The sequence below is a fragment of the Salvia hispanica genome, chromosome 2 (genome assembly GCF_023119035.1).
Source record: "Salvia hispanica cultivar TCC Black 2014 chromosome 2, UniMelb_Shisp_WGS_1.0, whole genome shotgun sequence".
In the NCBI taxonomy this organism is placed as follows: Eukaryota; Viridiplantae; Streptophyta; class Magnoliopsida; order Lamiales; family Lamiaceae; genus Salvia; species Salvia hispanica.
In genome coordinates this window covers 32007125-32032044 of record NC_062966.1, presented here as the reverse complement: position 1 = coordinate 32032044, position 24920 = coordinate 32007125, and the positions used below count along the sequence as shown (strand labels likewise).

At 35.0% G+C, this 24920-nt stretch overlaps 5 protein-coding genes and 1 non-coding gene across 9 annotated transcripts in view; 1 reads left to right on the top strand and 5 right to left on the bottom strand.

Moving 5' to 3' along the window:
* The window catches only part of LOC125206044 (BEACH domain-containing protein B), a 28920-nt gene extending 25814 nt beyond the window's left edge, over positions 1 to 3106 (bottom strand). The window contains exons 1-4 of one of the 4 annotated variants that reach the window (XM_048105320.1): positions 2945 to 3106; positions 2387 to 2624; positions 1598 to 1661; positions 110 to 329 (exon numbers count right to left, since the gene is read on the bottom strand). In XM_048105320.1, the coding sequence (XP_047961277.1) occupies positions 110 to 329; positions 1598 to 1661; positions 2387 to 2508 (406 nt within the window). In that variant the 5' untranslated portion in view covers positions 2509 to 2624; positions 2945 to 3106. Of the gene's footprint in view, positions 1 to 109; positions 330 to 1597; positions 1662 to 2386; positions 2625 to 2802; positions 2823 to 2944 lie in introns of those variants that run through there. The other 3 variants (XM_048105324.1, XM_048105322.1, XM_048105323.1) reach the window with 3 other exon arrangements.
* Positions 3107 to 5324: 2218 nt separating this feature from the next.
* LOC125203289 (U6 snRNA phosphodiesterase 1) lies at positions 5325 to 7867 on the bottom strand. The gene is made up of 6 exons (XM_048101601.1): positions 7370 to 7867; positions 7178 to 7270; positions 6819 to 7068; positions 6645 to 6741; positions 5802 to 5867; positions 5325 to 5724 (listed from the first exon to the last, which is right to left on the bottom strand). Exons 1-6 carry the CDS (start codon positions 7500 to 7502, stop codon positions 5530 to 5532), a joined length of 834 nt encoding a protein of 277 aa, XP_047957558.1. The 5' UTR covers positions 7503 to 7867; the 3' UTR covers positions 5325 to 5529.
* A 366-nt stretch (positions 7868 to 8233) lies between these two features.
* LOC125206812 lies at positions 8234 to 9627 on the bottom strand. The gene has a single exon (XM_048106034.1). It carries the CDS (start codon positions 9625 to 9627, stop codon positions 8272 to 8274), a length of 1356 nt encoding a protein of 451 aa, XP_047961991.1. The 3' UTR covers positions 8234 to 8271.
* A 647-nt stretch (positions 9628 to 10274) lies between these two features.
* Positions 10275 to 11294, bottom strand: LOC125206811 (glutathione S-transferase T2-like). The gene has a single exon (XM_048106033.1). It carries the CDS (start codon positions 11292 to 11294, stop codon positions 10275 to 10277), a length of 1020 nt encoding a protein of 339 aa, XP_047961990.1.
* Positions 11295 to 12717: 1423 nt separating this feature from the next.
* Positions 12718 to 12790, bottom strand: TRNAA-AGC. Its single transcript has one exon. It is a non-coding gene; the product is annotated as a tRNA-Ala (tRNA).
* Positions 12791 to 14533: 1743 nt separating this feature from the next.
* The window catches only part of LOC125207082 (protein SABRE), a 28945-nt gene continuing 18558 nt past the window's right edge, over positions 14534 to 24920 (top strand). The window contains exons 1-8 of the mRNA XM_048106286.1: positions 14534 to 14872; positions 16452 to 16563; positions 16841 to 17101; positions 18761 to 19008; positions 22043 to 22262; positions 22562 to 22732; positions 22810 to 22887; positions 24111 to 24362. Of these exons, the coding sequence (XP_047962243.1) occupies positions 14802 to 14872; positions 16452 to 16563; positions 16841 to 17101; positions 18761 to 19008; positions 22043 to 22262; positions 22562 to 22732; positions 22810 to 22887; positions 24111 to 24362 (1413 nt within the window). The 5' untranslated portion in view covers positions 14534 to 14801. The remainder of the gene's footprint in view (positions 14873 to 16451; positions 16564 to 16840; positions 17102 to 18760; positions 19009 to 22042; positions 22263 to 22561; positions 22733 to 22809; positions 22888 to 24110; positions 24363 to 24920) is intronic.

The following is a 24920-nucleotide window of genomic DNA, read 5'->3' as shown; positions in this document are numbered from 1 at the left end:
AAGGCAAGTTATTAAACTTGGAGTGGAAGAGGACAGATATAGATTGGGAAAGAAAACCCTATAGCTTACTGACATCAAGAAAATAAAAAATAGCATGCAATCTACTTACTGTCTGTAAGCAATTTAGTTATGTATGTGACCTCCCCTATGAAGATCAGAATTATTTCAGCAGGGTGACCAAAATAGCATCCAGCCACCGCATCCACATCATCTCGTGTCGGTAAATCAGTAAGTGCTTCCTCTGGAGTACCCTGGTTAAATGGTTTCCAATCCCGGAATACTGTCAAGAACTGCTTCAGAAAAATATGAAACAGTTTTCGCTTTTCCACCTGAACATTTTCGGTATCATGAGAATAACACAAGCTGGTTTTTCACAAATTAATTGGAAGTATATAAACAAACCAAAGATATGAAACAAGGAGGTGTAACCACTAACTGCATAAATAATTATAGTCATCTAGCTGACATAGCTTGTAACTAGTGAGTTGTAGTAGGCACTCAAGAATGGGAGCCCTAACTGCACCCAAAAGCTAGCCCAAAGGTGGAAGGTTGACTCCCACTAACAGTTACTACCCTTTTGTTTCAGATAAGAAACAAAAACATTTTATCAATTGTACGGACATATGTAGTGGATAAAACATCTGCCATGATATAAAAAATAAAAGAATAAAAATAGATAGATAGATAGATAGATAGATAGATAGATAGATAGATAGATAGAGAGAGAGAGAGAGAGAGAGAGAGATAAGATTACATTCATTTCACAAGAAAGCTATCAGCAATTTCTTAATTAGTCAGAAACAAACAAGTGTGGGCGCATATATATTAATATTCATTTGATTTTTTTAGCATTTAAAGAAAAAAAGATATGCATTTCATACTTCAGATGTAATAAATACTTCGCTGAGTAAGACCCAGCTGGTATCAGTGTGAAGGTCAGATGCACGTGGAGAATAAACAATAGTAGCAAAACGTACGTAACTAATGTAATTAGGAATATACCTGCACATGTTACATGCTTTTTCACAAGTCAGAAGATAACATCATATATTCTTAAGGTTATAAAATGCCAGATGATACTCCTATAATTTAAATTAAGATAATGATGTGTTTGGATATAATAGTGATATGATTATCAATGTTTAGAAGATTTCTATATAAGATCTCATTCTCAAAATAATTTAGGACTAGGATATTTAAAGATCATATAAGCTCATTTTTATTATTATTTTGATAGAACAGATGACAGGCTATTCATTGAGAGATGAAGGATCCCGGTACAGGGCTTTTGTTTATCAAAACAGAGTGGCTAAGATATTTAAAGATCTTATAATGTCATCCAAACATCCTTCATATTATCTATGCATGCCCATCGCAGAGAAAACAAAACATCAAATCATGGGACATAATGGCCCCAAGTTTTAAAAAGGTTGAAGCTATAGTCAAAATAAGGGTGCTCAAGGCAAAGAGACAGGCTTTAGGAGAAAAGGTGATACAGTGGATAATCTTGGCAAATAAATTAAACTTTTCTAACCAGATTCATCGGATACTTACATAAATAATGATAAATCAAATCCACCATGGCAATTACACATACCTCATCAACAGCATTTGTATATCTTTCCAGTAATTCCTTCAAAATTGCCTCATCACCTACATCACTGCAGAAGACATTAGAAAGGTTATGAACACATTCATGAATGACTTAATTGCAGCTAACAGCTAACGTCATAGATTAATAGGTTTCTGAAGAGAAACCACAAGCTAACTTTATGTAATTACTTCTTCCATGGACATTTACTGATTTGATTCATAGTGAATCAGCAAATAACGAGATCCGAACAATAAATAAATAAAATAGTGCATTGACTCTCTTTATAAACTCTGTTTACATGATCCAAGTATCCGACAATATGAAGTCCAAGGAAATGAAGCATAGCTAGATTATATAGAAGCCAATAGTGATCAATGTGGACATCCAGCATAGTCACTTTCAAATGCTTGATATATTTGCGCTTTGTGCATGCTTAATTTCATAGTATCAAAATGTAGTATGCAGGTGAATTAACCAAACAACAACCCCTCCTAATGCAGATATATTTCAAAGTTACCAAAAGAGCAGTTAGGCATGAGTGGCTTTACAAAAGATATGCAGATATGTGATACTAATAAAATGTCTAATGAAAAACTAAATCAGATAATCTGCTTCAGATCACAGGAGAGGACTTATGTTACAGACAAATGCTTCATTTCCCTTGACTTTATATACTCAAATTCAATGCTATTTGCAAGTTGATTGTTTTAATGCTAGAGTTTCAGCAGGCAAGTTGACCTCCTAGGTTGGGAGTCTGAAACAGATTATCCAGTAACAGATGGTGAAAAATACCTGAAAATGATCTCAGGAGTTGGGGGTGAAAACCTCCCAGATTGTGAGGGTGAACCACATTCTGCACTTTGGGGATTCGAAGTCCTCCAAAAGAGGTCTGCAACACCTTTGACAATGTTCATGCCTCCTCGGCACACCAGCTCGTGGGCCCAGCTAACAGCTACGTGACCATCCACAGATAAGCAAAGAATAGCTCCAACCAACCATAGCTTCCTCGAAACCCAAGCTCCGCTACACACTAGCAGAAAATTTTCGAATATAAATAAATAAAAACAAAACTATAGCGAGCTAGAGAGTAAAACAATACTCGATCAACAAAGAATTGAGGCATGATCAGCATAAAACATGCTTAGGAAAAAAACATAAAAAAAATGAATTGGACGGAGCACGTAATCATTCATTAAACAAAATGATACCATAAATAAGCGGCTCCACGCGTATCTAATTCAAATCCAAAAAGGATTCATATAAGTCAAAACGATGATGATGCAGCGTGTGAAAACATATGCAGTAACCAAAGAAGGAAGATAAATTGCGAAATGAACGATTGACGCAAACCTGATCGGATCAAAAGGAGTATATGTTTATTGAACCTTAATTCATAATTTGTTTAAATCAGGGTTTGGAGAATTAAGATCTGAGAAGAAGATTCTTCGTGAAGTTCGACTAATAATATGCGTGGATTTCCCAATTTGCGAATTTGTGAATTTATTTTATTCAATCTATCATTCGCTTCTTCATCCGTTCAGCCTTCGTTACTAGGAGTATTCTATTTTGAAGTGTACATTTTTAAATAGCATTAGTAATTTTTAAAAGACTAAATCCAAAAGTGGTTCTAAATATATACCCGTTTTAATAGTCAAACCGACAATTACAATACACATTTTTAAAAATTATAAATTACTAGTATATAATTAAAATTTAAAAAAATTAAGTTATACAATTAAAATTTTATAAATTAAATATTCAAAGTTAATAAAATATGTAAAAAATTATTCCTCGATTGCGGCGATATGTTCGGGTTTAGGCCCAAACGAGATATGAGGAGCTCAATTGTTTGGTTGAATCTCATTTGTTGTGATCGTGCCATACAGAAAGTGTCAGCAATTGTAGCAACAACAAATTCACATTAAAATGTCTATGCAAGTTTGGGAGCCCCTTAATTTGTTCACCTAGTTCTTTGTTTTAGTTGCTCTTGTCACACTTGAATTGAGAATGAGTGACATATAGTTTTTTTATGTGAAAAAATGCATGATGCTATAAATGTGGTATTTACAGAAGATTTTGGGATGACTTGGGGAATAAAAAATGAAGTAAAAACGATAATATTTGAGAAAGTGTGAAAATTTTATTGTTTTATTTTTTTTATAAAATAAACCGTCCAGAATCGACGTCCATTCGCATAAGGAGTGAATGCGCTTCACTGCTCCACCACAACGCCCCACGGGATGCTTTAATGGCGCTACTAACAAGGACATTAATCAGATCAACTGCATTAAATCAATTTTCATATGTGTCAATATTTTCTCGCGATCAAATTCAACACTATACAATTAAATTAAACAATAAAAAAAAATTAAGAACCATTCTATAAAAAACACATGTTAAAAAATTCTTCAAATATTTTTATAATTATTCACAAATATAATAGTGTCCTTATCACTAAATTATTATACTCTCTTCTCTTCGTTGCTTAAAAATGAAAATTATTTTTATTTTTTGATCCGTAACGTGAAAATAGAAACTTTTCATTTTAGAAAATGCACTCCACAATCCACTAACATTAATTCCATCACCTTTTCTCCTCATTTCTCTCACTTTATCCATTTTTATTATACTTTCTCTTACTCTACTAATATTATATAAAAATTCGTGCCGGTTCTAAAGTTTTTATTTATTGGAAATGAAGGAAGTGGAAAACTATATTTAAAATTGGAAAAAGATTATGATTAACACCTAAATATTAAAAGTTCAAGAGGCTTGTTTCATCAACTTTTATTCTATTTTTCACACTCCTCCTTCAGCTTATCTCTCCAAGATCAACTCACTATTTCCCAATTTCTATGAAATTGCTTGAATGTAGTGAAAGATTTTGTGAATGCGGGAAGAATAGTAGCAACAGAAAATATCAACACAATGTCAGCGGTTGATGCTGTGTTGACACTATATTGACATTTTCTATTGTTACTATTTTGTCATCTGTTGATATTTTTTAATAATTCAAATTATAATTTGGAGTCTGTAGAATATATGAGTTTGTTTTATATGTGAACAATTGATTGTTATTGAGATTTGGTTTTGAATGTGAAAATATTTGTGGCAGGTTGTTGGGTGATTGACCGTTTAATTCCCCTTGAGATGATTGGGCCGCTGATCCAAAGTGGACTCAAGAAGAAGAAATAATAACCGTAGTAGAATTATTTGTGGGCTTCTCCGAAAGTGTCTTCAAATAAAAGAGTGGGCTTGAAAGTGTGTTAATTCCCTTATTTACACGATAGACCCAAAAGTGTATAATTGTAGTAGAATTATTTTGCTTTTGCTTTATAAAAATAAAAGATACTGGTAACTTTACTTGTAATGATTAGCACTTAATTATATTGGTCTTATTTCCAAGTACTAAAATTTGGAAATTTTTATCATCAATAAAACAAATCTCATCCTCTGATTTCATTCGCATTTTTCATATTGGTTACGAATGAGTAATTAAACATAAAAAGAAGTTGGGTTTATAACTCTTCCATTAATCACTAAAAGGAAACAAAGATAACATTCGACGTCCACTTGCAAATAAACTAAAAAAAATTAGGATAAGGCAGGGCGTCGCAAGAACCATGTGAAGTTTTATCTCTTACCTATATAATTTAACATTCCTCCTTCCATCTCAGCCTAAGTGAGGATGCCTTTATAGTGTTGCTTATTTACCATAAGAAATTAGAAATTAAATTAAAAAACTTAGAAATATATTCACATCAATACCTCATCAATATCAAATGATAACATTATCATCGTCGATAAAGGGTGCCCAAACCTGCCCAAATATTCATTCTATAGCACATGTGAAAAATATTCATTCTAAAACGAGTGGGGAAATTGTGAAAATATAAATGTTTTGCCATTTTCCATAAAAGAGTGTGCATCCTGAGTCATATTTCTGGGACCTTGCATATATCATAGATTTTGTTACCTATTTTGCATGAAATCCCACCAAATTTGCAAGTGAAAATTCGTTTCTTAGATACAACTTCAAAATGTCTCTTCATTTCTGCTTTGATCACACTCTTCAGAGAGCTGCTTATATCACCAACGGCCCAAGCTATGGATATATGCGGGCGTGGATTCTGTGAAGACCAAAGGTAAACTTCTTTAATGAACTAGGAACAGTTTCATCTTAAACCGAAAGATATGCGAGAGCAACCTGATAAAACTCTGGGAGATTGTGAAGCTTGTAGACTCCATTCACCAACTCAATTTGCTTCTGGATCTAAGCAAGAATTATGATTTCACATCAGTCTTAGCATTAGAAAGACGATGTACACGTCTAGGGCTCCAAATAAGACATGCAACTCGGCGTACATAGAAGTTTCAACTGCACTTCATGCTAACAGGAGTAGCATTCAACGAAATGTTAATAGCTAATCTTACCAACCATGTATAACTTGCAGATGCCTATGATCTTGTGATCGTACAGATAGTCTCGTTTAAGGGGCACTTTTCAGCAAATTTGTCGAAACAATTGTTTATGTTGCTGTTTACCCAAAATATCTCAAAAAAACCATGCATTTAATTATAATATTAAAAACATGTAATAAAATGTTTTTAAACATCAGTATGTCCGCTAGCACAACAACCAAGAGAAAGTTCAAGCACAAATCAATAAAATATAATCTAATGTGATGAGATGATATGTTAGGCACAATTATTTTTTATAAAAGTATTCATTATTTCAAGAGAAAAAGGTTCAGATACTAAAATAGAAACTGATGAGAATTTGGGCACATTATAACAAGAACGGCGGAGTTCCATACATTTTGAAAGATAAAGGAAGATGCGATTGGCTTGTATACTATCTAGTTTTAATCACATCACTTGCAAATTGCATGTAAACCAAGACTATAACCTTTTATTTTATTAACTTCTTGTTTCACCCCCAAGATAGATATGTAACACCAAAAACAGCAGAAGGTAAGCAGGCTGAATCGAATAACCTCCTCAAAACATTTGCAAATGCACATGAAAAATGTGGTGGTTTCTCATTTACCTCAGCTAAGCCTGCTCCGGTGACTTCCAATGAGAGAAAGGTCCGAGTACAATCATCATTGACAAAAACTTCCCATTTGTCAAAATCAATCCAATACCTATTTCATCTCAAGAACATCAACACGAAGTTACTGCAGCCAAAATAGAACTCTAAAATTCAAATGATGCTCCTTACCTCTTATGAGACTGTAGTTTCTGCCGAAGCATAGCTACTAGCGAGTCTCGCTGGTGCACTCGAATTGGAACAGTCCTTCCCAAACTCACATGGAATTCCCTCCCAAGAACAACTTGATTGAGCTTTTGCTCATCTTTAATTAAATTACTTAAGGGGATGTCAACATCAACCACATGAAGCTCATTCACAGCAGCTGCAACCCTTTCCAGGAAGGGTAGAATCTCCCTTCTTGATGAAACGGGAAAATACACTAAAGCCCACCGAAATTGAAGCAAAAAAAAAATGCATACCAAAAGTGAACTGGAGAGCAAGATAGTCAATCAAATCACAAATGTAAAATAAAGTATAATGGAACTAACCTGGAATATAAACATGCAAAGCATAATTACCCTCAACATGGGGGAAGCTGCGGACTCGATTTGGATGGTCTGTATGCAAAACATCGGATATACCTTTTACAGGCACAATATCAAACAGTTTGTGAGCAAAATAGAACTGTGGCTAAAGTGTAAGGGAAAAAAATATAGATACAATCGGAACACAAAGTTCACCTGCTGAATTTGGGGGCTGGAGAAGAGACAACGGCGGTGGAGGGAGAGGGGTGCGGTCGGGGATACGGGTTGGACATGATTCTGAATCGGAGTCAGATGAAGTATCACCATACGATGCTCTCAAGGCGTCCATCACCGCTAACTCCGATTACACTCAAGCAATTGTAAAGTTGTGTAATGCCCCCATCCCTAGCGAACGAGGAATGCTATGCTAAATATACTACTCCCTCCGTCCCCTATCATCAATTCCCGTTATCTACTATGTGTGGATATTGCCGGATAGCTGTGTGGCGTCGGTTATTGGCCACGATGCAGATCTGCCAGCTTGCAAAGCTGAGCCGGGCTTTCAGGGGAGCCTCGTCGGCTGATTTCGTTTGGGAGTCGAAATTGCCTGTGATTTACGAAAATCTTATGGTAGGGTATTCGAAAATGATGCCTCTTTCTCCTTCTGCAAGGGTCTCTGCAAGAGGGATATTTACGCGAGGCTTTGTAGTTCGATGGTGGCTCTAAAATATGACGGTGGGCCATTACTAATGTACGTTAGACTATGTTTATCAGCAACCATCCAACCCAACCCAACCAACCACTTTTTTAATATTTAATTCATTTTTATCTCTTCCACGTCATCTTCCACATCATCAATATTCATCCAACCCAACCACCCATATTTTCATAGTTTATCAATGACCACCCCAACCACACTATTATATATTTAATTTTATATTATTTTTTAATAATATTATTAATACATGAAATACTTATTATTGTAAATTTATAGAAAAACGTAATAAATGACAAACTAAAAATTATAAAAACAAACAAAAAAAAATACATTACAATAATTGAAATATGAAATTTAAAATACATAATTGGTGCTCATACATAAGATGAAAACTAGACATTCAATTGCAATTGCCGAATTTTGCCCATATATGCTCAACCAAATCGTCTCGCAGAGCTTTGTGAGCTTCTCTGTTTTGAAGTTGGGCTTTGTTTTTCATGTAAGAAGCTAGACTCGCAATCCTATTCGTAGAATATATGAAATCATTATTCGCATCTCCATCTTCATTCTCACGACTACTTTGTCCAAGTCGATCTTGAATAAATTCTGCTGGATCACAATAGTTCGAATATGTGCTTCTTTCGTCTTCCACTATCATATTGTGCAAGATTATGCAAGCAATCATTATTTTCCCCATAATATCACGATCCCAAATAAGACATGGACATTTGATAAAAGCAAAACGAGCTTGCAAAACACCAAAAGCTCGCTCAACATCTTTTCGCGCAGACTCTTGATGTCGAGCAAACAACTTGTGCCTCATCGTTTGTGGACCTGGTATAGATTTGACAAATGCCGCCCATTGAGGATATATGCCATCAGTGAGATAATATCCCATATTTTTTTCGTGGCCATTTACTATGTAATTGACCTTCGGTGCTCGACCTTCCAAAATATCATCAAAAACAGGAGATTGATCAAGCACATTAATATCATTTCTCGAACCTGGAGTTCCAAAAAAAGCATGCCATATCCACAAATCTTGAGATGCTACTGCTTCCAAGATGATTGTCGGATTCCCGCTTCTTCCGGCATATTGTCCAGCCCATGCAGTGGGACAATTCTTCCATTCCCAATGCATGCAGTCAATACTACCCAACATGCCTGGAAACCCACGTTGTTCTCCAATATGCAGAAGTCTTGCCAAGTCTTCTTCGGTGGGCTTTCGCAAGTACTCATCGCCGAAGTTAGAGATTACACCTTCAACGAACTTGATGAGAGATTTGCGAATGAGTTGTGCGCTCATTCTCAAATATTCGTCGTGCAAGTCGGCCGCCGCCCCGTAGGCCAACATCCTCATCGCTGCTGTACATTTCTGAATTGCAGACATACCAAGTCGACCGGTAGCATCACGCTTCTGCACAAAAAAGTTGTCGGTGTCGATGAGCTTGTTCATTATTTTTTCGAACAAAGGTTTTCGCATGCGATACCTTGTTCGAAAAATATCTGGAGGATAGATTGGATCTTCAGCAAAGTACTGCTCGAAAATAGTATCATGACCCTCTTCGCGTTTCCTTTCAATGTATCTCCTTTTAGCTCTAGCCGTCTGGGTTGTAGGTTGTGAAGGCAAGGTTGTTGGCCAAATAGCTATATCCTCGATTAGTTGATCGAGTTGCTGATTTTGTTCAACAATTTTTTCTTCCCATTCATTGTCTTCAAGAAGATTGAAAGCTTCAAAATTAGAACTTGATGACATTTTTTAGGGAGAGTTGGCTCAATAATCGTGAGAGGATTTGTGTATAATTTTCTTGAAGCATATAAGTAAATATATAGAAGTAATTTGTTGAGCATAGGATTCCACTACTATCATTTGTGATCACATGGGTTGTCCTTGGATTCCACCACCACTTGTGATAGAAAATGACTTGTCATGTAATCATACTTTGATTTTCGTGATCACATGGGTTGTCATTGGATTCCACCACCACTTGTGATAGAAAATGCCTTGTCATGTAGCCATACTTTGATTTTCGTGATCACATGGGTTGTCATTGGATTCCACCACCACTTGATAGAAAATGACTTGTCATATAGTCATACTTTGATTTTCGTGATCACATGGGTTATCATTGGATTCCACCACCACTTGTGATAGAAATGACTTGTCATGTAATCATACTTTGATTTTCTTGATCACATGGGATGTCATTAGATTCCACCCCCACTTGTGATGTCATGTAGTCATACTTTGATTGAAGGGCTTATCACATAAACTGGAAATTACATAAGCAACATAAATTAAAGATTACATACTAAGCAACAGAAATTGAAGATTACACACTAAGCAACAGGAGTTGAAATTTGCATAATAAGAAACATACATTGAAAACAGATAAACTACGATCAATTCCCAAATAATTCTGCTATTAGATTGCGTTTCAGCGTTTCTTCTTCTGGAGTTAAGTCCCTCCTAGCCATCAGCGGAGTAAGGATAGCTGCCTTGATGTTCCGTTCCTGAATATCACTAGCTGCTTTGATCTTCCGTTCTTGAATATCACATTCCCTTTCACGTGTAACTCTCATTTCACGCAGTGCTGCAGTGAAATCATTAGGGATTGTATATGAAGACGTTGCAACTTCTTTGCCTCTTCTTTTAGCCTTACTCTTAGCTTGATCTCTTCCGGTAGGACGTTGCAATGTTGAAGAACGACTCTCAGGAATGGAGTCAATTTGAGGTCCTCCTTCCTCACTAGTCCTCGACCTTTTTGAGCTCCCACGACTTTCTTCAAGACTATCTTCATCTGGCTGGAAACGCGTTGAACCAGTACTATTCAATTTCAATTCCCACTTAGGATTGTATCTCATCACCTCCTCAAACACCTTATGGTGAGTAAATTTTCTCTTACCATACAGTTGTTGAGCGGTTTTCTCAATGTCCTCTTTAGACTGGCCACTCGTAGCTCGATCATGCGCTTTTTTGTATGCACCAATCCACTTTGTGACATTTGTGTTGAGTCGTTTGTAGCGTTGTCTCAATGACTCTAAACTTCTTTGTTGGCCCATTCCTGGATTTTCTTTTCTTGCTTCCTCATATTGATCAAGAACCTTTTGCCATAGATGGGCATTAGTTTGGTTGGTGCCAACAACTGCATCCCTGCTCACGAAACAATAAGCAGACATTAATGACATGTCTTCTTGCTCACTCCAATCATGTGGAGTGTTTGAAGCACTCAAGTTGGTTGGTGATATAACTTGGCTTGAATGTTGGTTTTGAAATGAATTTTGGAATTGATCAGAATTTGGAAAATCATCAAAACTAGGGAAATAATCTTGAGAAGGATTAAAATTTTGGGAAGGGTTGTAGTTTTGGGAAGGATAGAAATTTGGGGAATCGGAGAATATATTATTCTCATCATCATCCATAGTTAGCAACAAAGTAAGCTTAAAAATATGAAATTTTATCAAACAAGAAGATTATAGGAGGAGGAAAGAGATATTTTTTTTTGTGTGCAAACTATAGCAAATGTGGTCTCTATTTATAGAGGAAGAAAAATTATGAATTTTAATATAATTTTTATAATTTTATAATATTTTATATTAAAGATATATTAATTTAAAAGTATATATATATCAACCAATGAGATTGTGCCATTTGACACAATCTCATTGGATGATGAATGGAGACCGCCTGGTTGGCTTTTGACATGAGAGAGACCGCGGTCTGGTAGTGAAAATGCATTTTATTTCATTTTTTTTTTTTTTAAATGTGGGGTGAGGTGGCGGTCGACCACCCCACCGATAAACATAGTCTTAGAGGTGGAGTATGAGATGGTATAGGAAAAACCATAGGTGATCCTCCCCTCCCTGCCCTATAATTAATTCAATTGGTTAATTATCTCAATTTGTTCCTCACTGCCCTATAATTGATTCAATTCGTTAATTATATCAATTTGTAATGTCATGCTTTTGGATTTTATTTTTGTTAAATTACCTCACATTTTTTTCGAGATATTTCGAATATTAGGTATGTATTCGGGTAGGATAATTTTCACCTTAGGTTTGAAAAAAACACCATGTGAAAATGAGTATAATTTTGTTATAATGTACTGATATTGTATAAATAATAACATAAAATATCTACCGTCGCCAAATCTTAATGTTGCAATGTTTTTTGACTAATAATACTTTTTTTATAACGTTAAAAGAATAAAAATTTTGGAAATGTGCTTTCCACCCAAAAACTAACTTACAAAGTATAAAATTTTGAGACACTAATTTAGGACTTACAAATTTCAAAACAATGAAATTGAATAAAATAAGAGAAAAACTAAAACCAAAATAATTAATTAGTAGAACTAAATGCAAATAAATAAAAATATATTGATTTAATTTAATAAATATTGAATTTTCTCACCGCCAAACCTTAGACCATCTTCAACCGTACACTAAAACTCATTTTTGGTGTAGATAATTTCTCCAACCATACACCAAACTCAAACCATTTTTTGGATGGAATAACACCAAATATGGTGTTTACTCCAAAATTTTGTTAAATAGATACTCAAAAATGGTGTAAAATTAAAGATGGTGTAAATGGTTGGAATAAAACTACTTTTTGGTGTGACATATACTCAAAAATAGGTTTGAATTTGGCATAAATGGTTGGAGATGGCCTTACGAGCATCTAAATTAAATGAGCAGGATTTGAGACAAATTAATAGTAGAAATATAAATGTATGAATTTAACTAAATGAGCTGGATTTAATCAAATTAATAGTAGAAATATGAATGTATGAATTGAACTTTTTGTAAAAAATACTTAGAAGGATAAGGCTTATAAAAATTGTGGAGATGCGGGGTATCGATCCCCGTACCTCTCGCATGCTAAGCGAGCGCTCTACCATCTGAGCTACATCCCCATGATGTTGTTTGCGCAAGTTTTATAATATTAAAAAATAAATCACTGTTTTATTTATTTATTAGGGGAAGATAGGAAGGTTTTTTTGCTGTTGTTGTTGTCGACATTTGCTGAGCAATGTTTCATTGTTCAAACTCGTGCTGAAATCTCTATTTTTTGCTTTTTGGGGAATTTTTTAGGGAAGTTGATATGTTTATAGTATATGAATCAAATGATAAACGTAAATAACTTGGTTCATTCATGTGTTATATTTTCTTCTATGTTTATGCAAGATAAAAGATACTATATGGTTTTATACAATTATCCAAATTGAGTTTTATTTTTAATTCAGTTTTTTGGTGGAAATATTTTCTGTTAACAATACTTTGATTCGATACCATTTTTATTTTTATCTCTCATACTTATTATCCTCTCCGTCCTTGAAAAGTACGAACATTTGGTTCGACGCAGCTTAATTGAAAAAGAAAGAGAAAAAAATGGTAGTGTTAGTCGAGAGTGGGGCACCACATCTTTAGTAGTACAATGTAATGATATAAGTTGTAAATAAAGCGATGTATATGAGTAATGTGTTGTTTAATTATTCTAAAATTATAAAACTCATCTTTTTCAATAATGGACTAATAAGGAAATATATTTCATATTTTCAGGAGTGAGGGAGTAATGTTTTTTATTAAAATTCATGTCCGTTCGAAAGTCTCTATTTACTTAAGACGGGTAATATGTGTTAATTGTACATCACATTTAGAGTTGTCAATTGGGATATCAGGTATTGAGTATTCCTGATTTGACCATATTTTTTTCAGGTATTTTTTGAATATTGGGTACTTATTCAGGTAGGATAATTTCATATTTTCTTGAGTAATCGATTACTCGATCTTGCATCGAATATTATCCGATTTTGACCAATTAATTTTTAATTCAATTTTATTTGAAATCACAGTTACAATAAATTTGGCAAAATACGTATAGCCTCACTCCCAATGATTAATGTAAACATGTGTATGTATATATGAAATTTAATTGAACACTTATTGGTAAGATTAATTCTTATGATACATTTTGGCCTTGAATGTTGTGTAATTAGTAGACATATTTTGAAATTTAACTTTATAACAAGTTGGAAATTTGTAATCTTAGTTGGAATTTATTTTATCAAGTACTATTAGATACTAATAATTTGGGACTGGATATCCGAATTTGATATCCAGGTATCCAAAATAGAATCAGGTTCAAATATCGAGTATGAAAAATCAGTATTTTCAAGTTCGAATACCCAAAATTTCAAATCGGATATCCACAAATATCCATACTGATGGCCCTAATCACATTGTCCATGGATATAGATATAGACTAATTTGGCTACATATTAAAATGGATACTACCATATCCCTTTGTTTATAAAAATATTTTATCTTGGGATATCCATAAAAATAGTCGTACTCAAAGTTTATCTTTAATACTTACATTTTTTCCTCTTTAATATACTTTATCCATTCTTTTATTTTTTTTCCATATACTTCATCCATTCTTTTATTTTACAATTTCTTATTAAAACTCATGCGATGCGATCCGTTTATAGACCTATTTTTTATGGATACTGATGGATTATATAACTATCTGGTAGACCCAAATCAAAATGAAGAAGGAGTAGCTTGCCGTACATCCATCCGTATTGGATCCGAGCTCATTGTTCTCCTCCTGTACTCTCTAGTTTTACCTGTCCATCATTATTCAGACCATACTTCGCGGATCGAATCCTTCCTGCACCACTTCCCCATTACTATAATATAAAATGTTTTTTCATTTTCTCTCTCCTACGGTCAGTGCTCCCCACATCTCTCCCCCACCTTCTATCTCCCTAGACTTTGATATTATTCCGCCAAATTAAATGCTTGATCCTTCAGCTACTGCTCTCGCAATCGTTTCCGATTCGGTACACATATGAAGGCATGCACCGCGGCTGCGTAGGCCACAAATTGGGGAGGATCCGCGGCCGAATTCGATTGGGATAAATGGAGGCCTCTCCGGCCAAGTTCCTATCCGGATTCCTCGTCGTCTCCGTCCTACTATGGATTGTATTCATGTACGCTGCCACTTCTCATTTTTTTATTTATCACCTCTCTCGATGTCGTTGATGATCACGTTGAAACTAAGCTAATTCCCTTTTGCGATTCGAGCAATGAGATTCGTGTTGTTGAATTAGGGGATATCGAGTTTCGCTTGCTGTGCCTTTGTTTTCCAACTTTTTAGCGAACTAAAATAAACATGAATTCCGTGCTGATATCACCTTAGTTCGATTTTTCATTTTGTGTCTCGGTTCTGTGGGATGAAGTGGTAGTCGTTTTAGCTGAACCTGTGCGCAACATAATTTTGTAGCAACTGGACATATTATCTGCTATAAAATTTTTGACTCTCAGGTTCACTTCTAGTATGCCTTATGACTTGTCCCTTGTGTCTTCGCATTGGATCCTGAAGGTGGAGCTTAAATGCTTGGAATGCAAAACCTATTGGCATAAAACTTTTTATTAGTTAACTTTCATATATCTATGTCATCAACTAATTGTAGTAACATGCAGAAATGAAAATTATTCATTGAAGAATGTACCATACCATTTTATGGGTACCTTTTGGCCTATTCTTTTTCTATGTTATTTCTGGTAAGTTGTAGGCGCTTGGGGAAGAACCTTCAAATAAATGTAATGAGTTTTATGGTGGGCATGGCGTAAGATCTATGGTGACTCTGTTTTTATTTAATGGAGTCGTTTCAGAACCCGTTGAGTCCTATATCAAGAAATACATATGCCCTTAATCCATGTTGAGACCTTTGAACAGAAATAGTCTCAAGGGAAGGTGGTTTATGCATCAAATCTGCTCATCCCAGAGATATTGATATTTAGAATAAGCTTTTGTCTCAAGCTCTGACCACTGTCAGTTCTTATGGATTTGTCTCAACTTCTTTTTATTTTTCACTCAACTTGATTACTTTCGTTCATGAGAGGTGTTGAGAACTTCATGTATCTGGTCGTCCAAATTCACTACAACTTAATCTGGCTACTTTGGCCCAGAATACTTGCCAAATCAGTGGAAATAAAGAGCAAATATATCATCAACCCACCTTTACAAACATTTTATTTGACTCAGCACAAAGTTATCTTCTGCATTTCATGTACCTTATGAGAAGCTCACATCTGTAAAGTCTCATTGTTGAATCATAAGCATTTGCTCCATCAAATATGTGAGGTTTGCTGTAATAATTCTTGATATAAGTTTTTAGAAGCTGTTGTAATGACTTAAACACATAGATTGCTTGATAAAATTTTAGTTTCTTATAAAAGAAACAATAATTTAAATAAGTTCTTGACACTAGATAAACTTTTTTTGGAGGTCTATAATGGGGAAAATAAACATTGTCGAATATCGCAGAATAATTTGCATTGTGGAAAGTTAAACATTTTGGAATAATTTGCATCGCTATCCATTTTGCTTTTAGACTTTTGCTGCCTATTTTGATTTCATGAACATAATCTTTATTTTGTCTTTTCGCTCTTTCTGTTGTGCATATGGGCAAGAAACCCCTTTTGAAATTTCTGTTTATTAATCTATCAGTAATTGCTCATGACTCAAAGGATCTGTTTAACGAATAATGATGATCCTTCTTCCAGGTTTGCTTCCAGGTTGCTGGCATGGATATTAAGTCGAGTTATGGGAGCTTCAATTGGATTTCGGATCGGTGGATGGAAATGTTTGAGAGATGTTGTTCTGAAATTCAATAAGGTATTTATTTTCCGAACATGCTAGCCTACTTCGAAGCTTTGTAAAGGGCAACAGATCAAAGTGCTTATATCCTTTTGACATGTAAAGCAAGAGCTGATGGTCCTAGCCATACATACTTAGAAATCTTATCCTGATTAATCTCAGAAAAGTATCCTGATTAATCTCAGAAAAGAAATCTCCGATTTTAGGAAAATATTATTGTCACACTTAGCAATTAGCATGAACAGTTCATGCAAACATTGTATTTTTACATATTTGGTGGATCTGATGACTACAGGGTGCTGTTGAATCTATCTCTGTTGGTGAGATCAGACTCAGCTTACGGCAATCCTTGGTTAAACTTGGGGTAGGCTTCATATCAAGAGATCCAAAACTGCAGGTGTTAATATGTGATTTAGAAATTGTCATTAGATCTTCAAAGAAAAGTCCTCAGAAAGCCAGATCAAGGAAATCTCGCAGCTCAGGTCGTGGGAAGTGGATGGTTTTGGTTAACATGGCAAGGTTTTTGTCGGTTTATATTTCCGATTTGGTATTGAAGGTAAGTGGAGTCCAGTTTAAATTACTATTTCCACTTAGTCTGAGTTTTGCGTCACCATTTATTTTTTCCAGAAACATGCGAATACTGCTTCTTTTTCTCTGTGCATGAAAAGATTCTTAGAAATTAACATCAATAGTAGTCAAAAGATGAAATTGTCCTTTTGTCCTTGCCTCAAACCTAATTCCTTATATCCTTGTTTTTTCACCTTGGCGAAGAAGCTATCCACATCAAACATAATTTGAACTCACAATACACTTGTATTCAGGTCAAAGATGATGGAGATGGTGGTCAATGGGATAGTAAAAACCACAAACTGAGATTATGCAAGAACAACCTTTAGTAGGATAGGAACTCTTTATATTTTTGTTAGCATTGATATCTGAGAATTACCTAAAGATAAATAAAATGTAATGATCCAGACAAACTCAAGCCTTATAAAATAGCTTGCACGCAAGATAATGATTCACACAGAATAGGAAATTATACTTTGGTTAAGCTATTGAAAAATGGTAAAGTTTGGCAATGCAAACTCGCTTCCTTTCCGATTAGTCCCGACTTTGTGTTGACCAATATGTTGAAAGGAATCCAAGAATCGTTGAGGAGTGGTAGGTATGCTTACCAGATGCTCGGGACATATTAACTTTAGGTTCATTTTAGATTTTTTGTTAGCAGTAAGATTATAAGTCTTATGGTCAGTCATTATTCCAGTGTTTGTGCTTGTTCCTTAGTTTGGTGGGTATCAAATCCTGTTTAGTTTTAACCTTAAAGATACCAAGTAGTATATGATTATTTGGAGAGTGATGTTGTATTTTCTAGATTGGATGATGTCTGTGCTGCCCTTTTATCTTCAGTTATGAAGTTTGCTTTTCTCTTATGTGGAAAAAAGAAAAAGCTCCGGCTAGATGATGGATCTCTATTCTCTTATCATGAATAATTTAAAGATTCCTAGTGTTAGATTTAGTTAAAGACCAGAGATGTATCTTTGGTTTAAACTGTCCACTGTTATAAAATCTGGTCCCTTTTAATGCTTGTTCTATCATAAATAAAGTTTGTTCTTCTCTCAAAAAATAAAAAAGAAGGAATACAAAAAAACAATCTGTTTCCTCCAAAACCCTATAAAACCCGGAAGTGGTGAAATAAGAGTATTTTGTAAATATATTGATTATCTTGAATATATTAACTAGTTCTTTATTTTCTGTTCAACTGGAAGAACAAAGGAAAGAATTTGTTGTGTCTTCAACAATTTCTGATCTCTAGTGGACCCCTTAGTAGGATTCTGACCCAAACAAAGGTCTTACTATGTATCAGAGCAAAAAGAATGAACCAATTTTGTATGATTCACAACAAATTCATAGATTTCTTCTGGAAGCATATCATCTGCTTCTCACATTCTGTGAACAGTATGCTGGCTTGAAACTTTACTAAAATTGGGACATATGTAAAGTGTATAGATATTTTGATGTTTGCTTGGGGAAGCTAAGATACATGGATGATTGATTGTTCTGGAATAAAATCAATGCTATATGCTTGTCACCATCTGCTGTTTTCTAGGATATTCAGAAGTTTGTGTTATACGTTTATATGGTATCGAGACAGTTTCTAGCATTACTCGATACTCACCACACCCAACTACCTTAAACTCTATACTTGATATTGCAGACACCAAAAGCTACTTTGGATATTAAAGAACTGCGAGTTGACATATCTAAAGATGGTGGATCTGAGGCAGGGTTGTTTGTAAAGCTACTGCTTTTTCCCATTACTGTTCACCTTGGTGAATCACGTGTGGCATCTGACCAGACAGTGGTCTCTGGTGAATCTTCCTCTGCTAACCAGTTGATGGATGGGGTTTGTGCTCCTTTCAGCTGTGAAGAATTCTCTCTCCTGTGTGAGTTGGGCCATAACAGGTCCGTCTTGTTTCTTGACTGCTTCCGAATGATTATTGGAAACTTTCTGGTGGATATAACCACGTCTTCTACATGCTAATGTTTTTGGTATTTTCTAATTTTAGCTTCACTGCACTTTTTTAGCGATCTTCTTTTGTAATTAGAATAGTTTTCTGTATCATGATGAATATGCATGTTTTTTTTTTTTTTTTGTGTGTTTGGGATTGCTTGTCATGCATGTGCTGCTGGGCATCTTCTTTTGTTCATCTCCTTCCCCTTTTGAACTCTACACTCGCAACAAACTGCACCTAGCTTGAGGTAGCCATACAAAAATGATCAATGAATATCTATTTGTACTCATCCTCTTTGAAGACAAACACAGAGGATCCTTCTCTTTAATATTGGAGAACAGGCTAGTCTCTTAAGTTAGTTTACAAGGCCAGAGGAATAAAACTAAAAGTACCAGACAATTTTTTGTGTTTGTCTTGAATTCCTTAAATTTACGTTTCCAATTTGGTAAGAGATATTAGTGCAGAAAAATAATATTTGACCCTCTCCACTTTTTTGCCTTTACACTCTGAACAAATTACATAGAAGTGGTGCTATGTTATCCATTTATATTAAATATACTAAATACAGGTGATGCATCATAACTGTGAAGCTTCTTTTAGAAATCTTTAGGTTTTGTTTTTTCTGTTATGGCATCCTGAGGAATCTTGGGAACACAACTATCATATCAGTGAGACTTTGATTGATCACATTTTTAGTGATATGGGGAAGTAATGTGCTGATTGCCGGACAGAATGTGCTGAATAGGAAGATTATAACTTATCAGCAAATCCTTTTCAGCAACAAGAGCAATGCACCACAGGATGGTGCAGCCAGTATCAAACAATCTCTTGATATTTTACTTGTGGAAAGAGTTGACAATTAGATTTAAGAAAGAGGTTAAAAGGGAGTTGAATAACCTTACATTGGTATCAAACAAGTTGTTATCTTCGCTGTTCCATCGCATTTCTTCATTCCATCATAAACCCATTGCTTCCTTTGTCTCCATGATTCTGATTCCCTTCCCTGCTCTTTTACTTCTTGAGATTTGCATCTATTTCATTGATCTTGAAGATTTTGGAAATTGCAAGATTGTGCTTTTTGCTTAACCTTTTGGAAGGGGTTCATCTTATAGAGGATTTGGATGATGCCAGTGTGCTAAGGGATGGGTTTTGGATCCATCTGGTATGTTACTTGCAAGTTTGGAACTGTTCTATCTGTGGATTCTATTTTTCCATTTCCCTTTCTTATAAGCAATCTGGAAATATCCAAGCCTCAAAAAGTTTAGGTCTTTTCGTGGCTATTGGTTTTGGGGAAGCAGGAAGCTGCTCACTTGTGATGCTTTACACAAAGATAATTCAATAGGCATAGAGTGGATTCTGCCACGCTTGATCAATTATTTATCTTTGTCTAATCTCGGGAGTTTGATCTATATAAGAGGCCAAGTGTAGACTGTGTAGTTGTTACAGTGGTTAGAAAGGAATAGGAGAATCTTTGATGACAGAGAAATCTTTAAAGAAGGACTGTGATAAAGTTAAGTTCAGAATTGCCTGGTAAACCTCATACAACAAAGATTTGAAGGCCTTTTTTTGTGATAGAAATTACTAGCAACCTGAGTTTGGGTTCAGGACTTTGCCTACTTAAAGTCAAGGATTCAAGTGTCGAAACTTAGTAGGTTTGCTATGTTTTTCAAAGTGTTTTCATCGGCTCGTGGAAAACAAAACATTTTATCACTCTTACTGAAATCATTCTCCTACTTTACTCTCTCTTATCTTTCCTACTTAATTCCCTCTCCTATTTTATCTTATCTTCATTTAACCCATTTACACAATTTCTTAATCTCCGTGCCCAAAAGAAATGCCTCAACTTAGTTGGGACGGAAGGAGTATGATTTATAGCCAATCTTTCCAAAATAAGCTTCTGTATTATTGAAAAATTACTACTACAAAAGATTGAAGCTCCTTGCACCTCGCGTCTCATCGTGACTCACTTCGTCTCTGGGCTCCCTGCCACCACACCGTCGTCTCTGCCATCCTATTCTTTCTTGCCAGCAGTTGAGCAATAGTATGTCGAGTTTGGGGCAAGAGGATGATGCAAAATTGTGCACAACCTAGATTTCCATGGCCAGAATCAGGATGAGTCATTGTTGTATTTGACAGCCAGAATCACTAAGAATTTTAGATGGATTAGGTGGGTGATTGTTTCATTGGATTTCTTGAAGCTAGTTCATTGAGAAGTGAAGGTCACATGAAGAATGAAATGAAAGCTCGAATCTAGAGGTCTCTTACAAATGAATCTGTTATAATATTGAACATGGTTGAGAAACTAAATTATAATATCAATTCGTAATTTCATTTTTTCTGATTTGTTGGTAAATAGAAATTCCATAAGTCAATATAAAATTAATCTTTTAACTAAAAGTGTAAATTTCTCTATTCACTTAAATCACTATAAAAGTGGACGGAATATACATGTTATACAGTTGTGGCTTTCCTATGCAAAGTGGCTATTGTTCACAATTTCCACTGTCTTATTTACTTCATATCGAACATCTTTGGAATAGTAGGTCTGCATTTCCTGTGGACCTCTTAGAGTAGTTTCTATTTCAGCAATCTAGTATTTCGTATGCCAATGACCTTAACTATATCGATTTACACTTGGTATGTCTACGAAATGAAGAACGGAATGAAATATATATTCATTTTTTGACCAATCACCTTTCCAGTTTCTGTGTCAGTTTAGGGCGTGTCATTTAATTTTCTTATGTTTTTGTGGTTTTTGCTTAATAGCATGACGTGTTCTTTCTTGATTTTCATTACTTATTTAATTTTTTTAAACTCTTTTACGTGGCGGAAACAGTCCTTTTTTACTGAGTACTCACAATGATGACATTAATATATTTCACAGTTCCAAATACAGAAAGGTGGTCTGCATGGAAATTTTGTTGGATTGGAATTTGTAACTGAATATAATAAAAATTCAAACTCTCTTTTATCTGTTGGTGCAGGGAAGCAGGGGTACTTATTAAGAATTTGGATATTACTAGTGGGGAAGTCCGAGTAAATTTAAATGAGGATTTGCTGCCCAAGGAAAAGAATTTGGCTGACACAGTGCCTGACCTGCCCCAAGAAGTTGCACAAGTGAACAACGAATCTGGATCTGATGAAACACAACCGGGCGAAAAAGTTCCTGCTGTATGCAAGTACAGCTCCACAATACCTGAAAAGGTTTACTTTTCAACTGCTTTGATAATGTTTTCCTTGTCATTGTTCCTTGCACAATATTCTCTATTATATCAAGCTTACATTTCTGAAGAGTGGAAATACTATTTTTGTTTATTCTTACATAAGCTATACTGGACCATCATTGGGAAACTGATGATAAACCGTTAGCTTTAGCAAGGGTCTCTTAGTTAAAAAATGTTTTCTTCAATTTTTCTTGAGACGCGGGGTCATGTTCTTCGAATGGTAGGCTTCTTTAGATAATGTTGAATGAGTAATTGATGCATGGGTGATTTTTTTAATAGGCCACCTTCACTCTGCCTAAACTTGATGTAAAGATTGGACATCGATGTTACGGGCTTTTGGTTGAGAATAGCATTAGGGGAATCCATTTGAAGTGCATGAAATCTCAATCTGTGGAAGATCTGGGGGAAAGTGTGAGACTTGATGTTCAGATGGAATTCAGTGAGATATATGTAAGTGCATACGACTTCCACCCCTGAATTTCTATAATATATCTCCTCTTTATACTGACATGATCTACTTATCATAGCTGCTTAGAGAAACTGGCATCTCTATTGTGGAAATACTGAAACTTGATGTTGTTTCCTCTGCCTACATACCACTACTGGTATGATCATTCTCAAACTGCAGGCTATCATCTGTCTTGTCAAACTGAATGCATTTTAGATATTTGCTTTACAATACTCGATTAATCTATGTATGATGAAGTACCATTGAACAAATAAGACATGTATGATTAAGCTTGGAGGCACTCTTTAGGCACATGCAAAGTAGATTCCAAAGAGAAAATTTACTTTTATACTCCCAGAAGTCTGAGAGTATCACTGAAGATACTAAAGAGAAATGCAATTCAGGGTAACTTCTATTTGTATGATCGAGCAGAAATTCAAATCTTCAATTTATTCACTAAACTCAAGTCTTGAATAAAACATACCTTAATTTTATCTAGCTCTAGATATCTCACTTAAAAAAAAAATCTGAGGAATCCTACTAAAATCAATTTATTACTCATGAAGTGTCTGAAGCATTAGTCAACTAAGACAAGAACTCTCTACTGTAGTCTGTATATAAAGATCTAAGAAATATCCGTTGTCAAAATGCTTATCCTAAAAGAGCTTCACTGAACAGCAGTGGCATGAAGCATGTGGGCAAATGTATATGCTTGAAGAAAATTAGATATTTCATAATTATATTAGTTCCAGAGACCGGTTTCTTTGTTCCAATCAAAGCTGAGTATGATGTTATACTATAATCTTACTCAATCATTGATACTCATCACAACGTGGAAATTATTAGAGAGGCCGTCCATGATCTATCATAATAAAAGAGTAGTAAAGGTGGGGATGGGAAAGGGCATGAAAGAATAAATAAAGATGGAAGAAGGAAGGCTGAACAACAACCGAATCAGCAATTACCCATTTTATTGCTTTTAATTATTAGTTAATCAATAGTTGATGAAAGGATCTATATAAACCCTTGAGGTTTTGAAGGAATGAGTTAGATTATCGAGTTGTCATTTTGACAGTATTTCCGTGGTATTCTTTGAAGGATATCACTCAATTATTATATAAACACTTGACTGAATATTTCTCTGTCTTCCAGCGTACATCATCTTAACACCTCTAACAATTATTGCATAAACATTGAATACTAGAGTTAACTGGTAGCATGACACTTCTTTCTTACATTACACATTGAGTGGTTTGTTGACATCTTGGAAATATTATCTGCACAATAATGTTAATCCCTTATTCATTTCTTTAATGTCTTTTGAAAAGATATTTTTCTTTTGCTTCTCATCATTCTGTTGATTTGTGCTGTCTGCTGCAGCCTAACAGCCCTATCAGATCTGAAATTGATGTTAAGCTTGGAGGCACACAGTGCAACTTACTTTTGAACAGGTTAGAGCCATGGATGTCCATCAGTCTTCCGAAGAAGCAAAAAAAGGAAGTACTAGAAAAAAGCCCCGCCAAAGAGAAATCACATTCATCTGGACAGAAAACAATTATGTGGACATGCACTCTGTCAGCTCCGGAGATGACTGTTGTGCTTTATAACTTGAGCGGGTGTCCACTGTACCATGTAAGCACCTACCCCATGATGAACTACTCATGCCTATATTCCTATCATGAGTTTTTGCTTTTATCCATGAGCAGCTCTTTTGGTCCTGCTATTTTTCATAATCTAGTACTCCCTCCGTCCTAAGATAGTTGTAAGATAGTTGAGTCGCATTCCTTTTCAGGCCGTCCCATGGTAGTTGAGTCGTTTCCATTTTTGCCCAAAATTTTATTCTCTTTCCACTTTAATCTTTAAACATCAATTTCTTAAATCTCGTGCCCAAAACGCCTCAACTTTATTAGGATGGAGAGAGTACTATATTTTCAGTTTTCTTTCTTGGTTCATCGTTTTGTTCTGATTTGTTTTTTAATCACGTATTTTTGCTACTGATGCAAAATGAATGATGTGAAGCAAAATTTGAGCATCTTGTATATGTTCTATGATTTTTCCACGGTTGCATGTAAGTTGGTCGGCCTTCCTAGTTTTTTGTTAGGTGATCAATTGTTTGTGTTCGACAAAATAGCCAACTTGCTTGCATGTGACAAAATTATTTGTATTACTTGCATTATCGTGTTGCCTTTA

Excerpts from the sequence above, each read along its gene's own strand:
- LOC125206812 (XM_048106034.1), bottom strand. The coding sequence starts at position 9,627 with ATGTCATCAAGTTCTAATTTTGAAGCTTTCAATCTTCTTGAAGACAAT.
- LOC125206811 (XM_048106033.1), bottom strand. The coding sequence starts at position 11,294 with ATGGATGATGATGAGAATAATATATTCTCCGATTCCCCAAATTTCTAT.
- LOC125203289 (XM_048101601.1), bottom strand. The coding sequence starts at position 7,502 with ATGGACGCCTTGAGAGCATCGTATGGTGATACTTCATCTGACTCCGAT. Across the intron at positions 7,271-7,369 it reads CCAGCCCCCAAATTCAGCAG|GTATATCCGATGTTTTGCAT; the intron begins GTGAACTTTGTG and ends TGCCTGTAAAAG. Across the intron at positions 5,725-5,801 it reads ATCTCCCAGAGTTTTATCAG|AATCCACGCCCGCATATATC; the intron begins GTTGCTCTCGCA and ends TGGTCTTCACAG.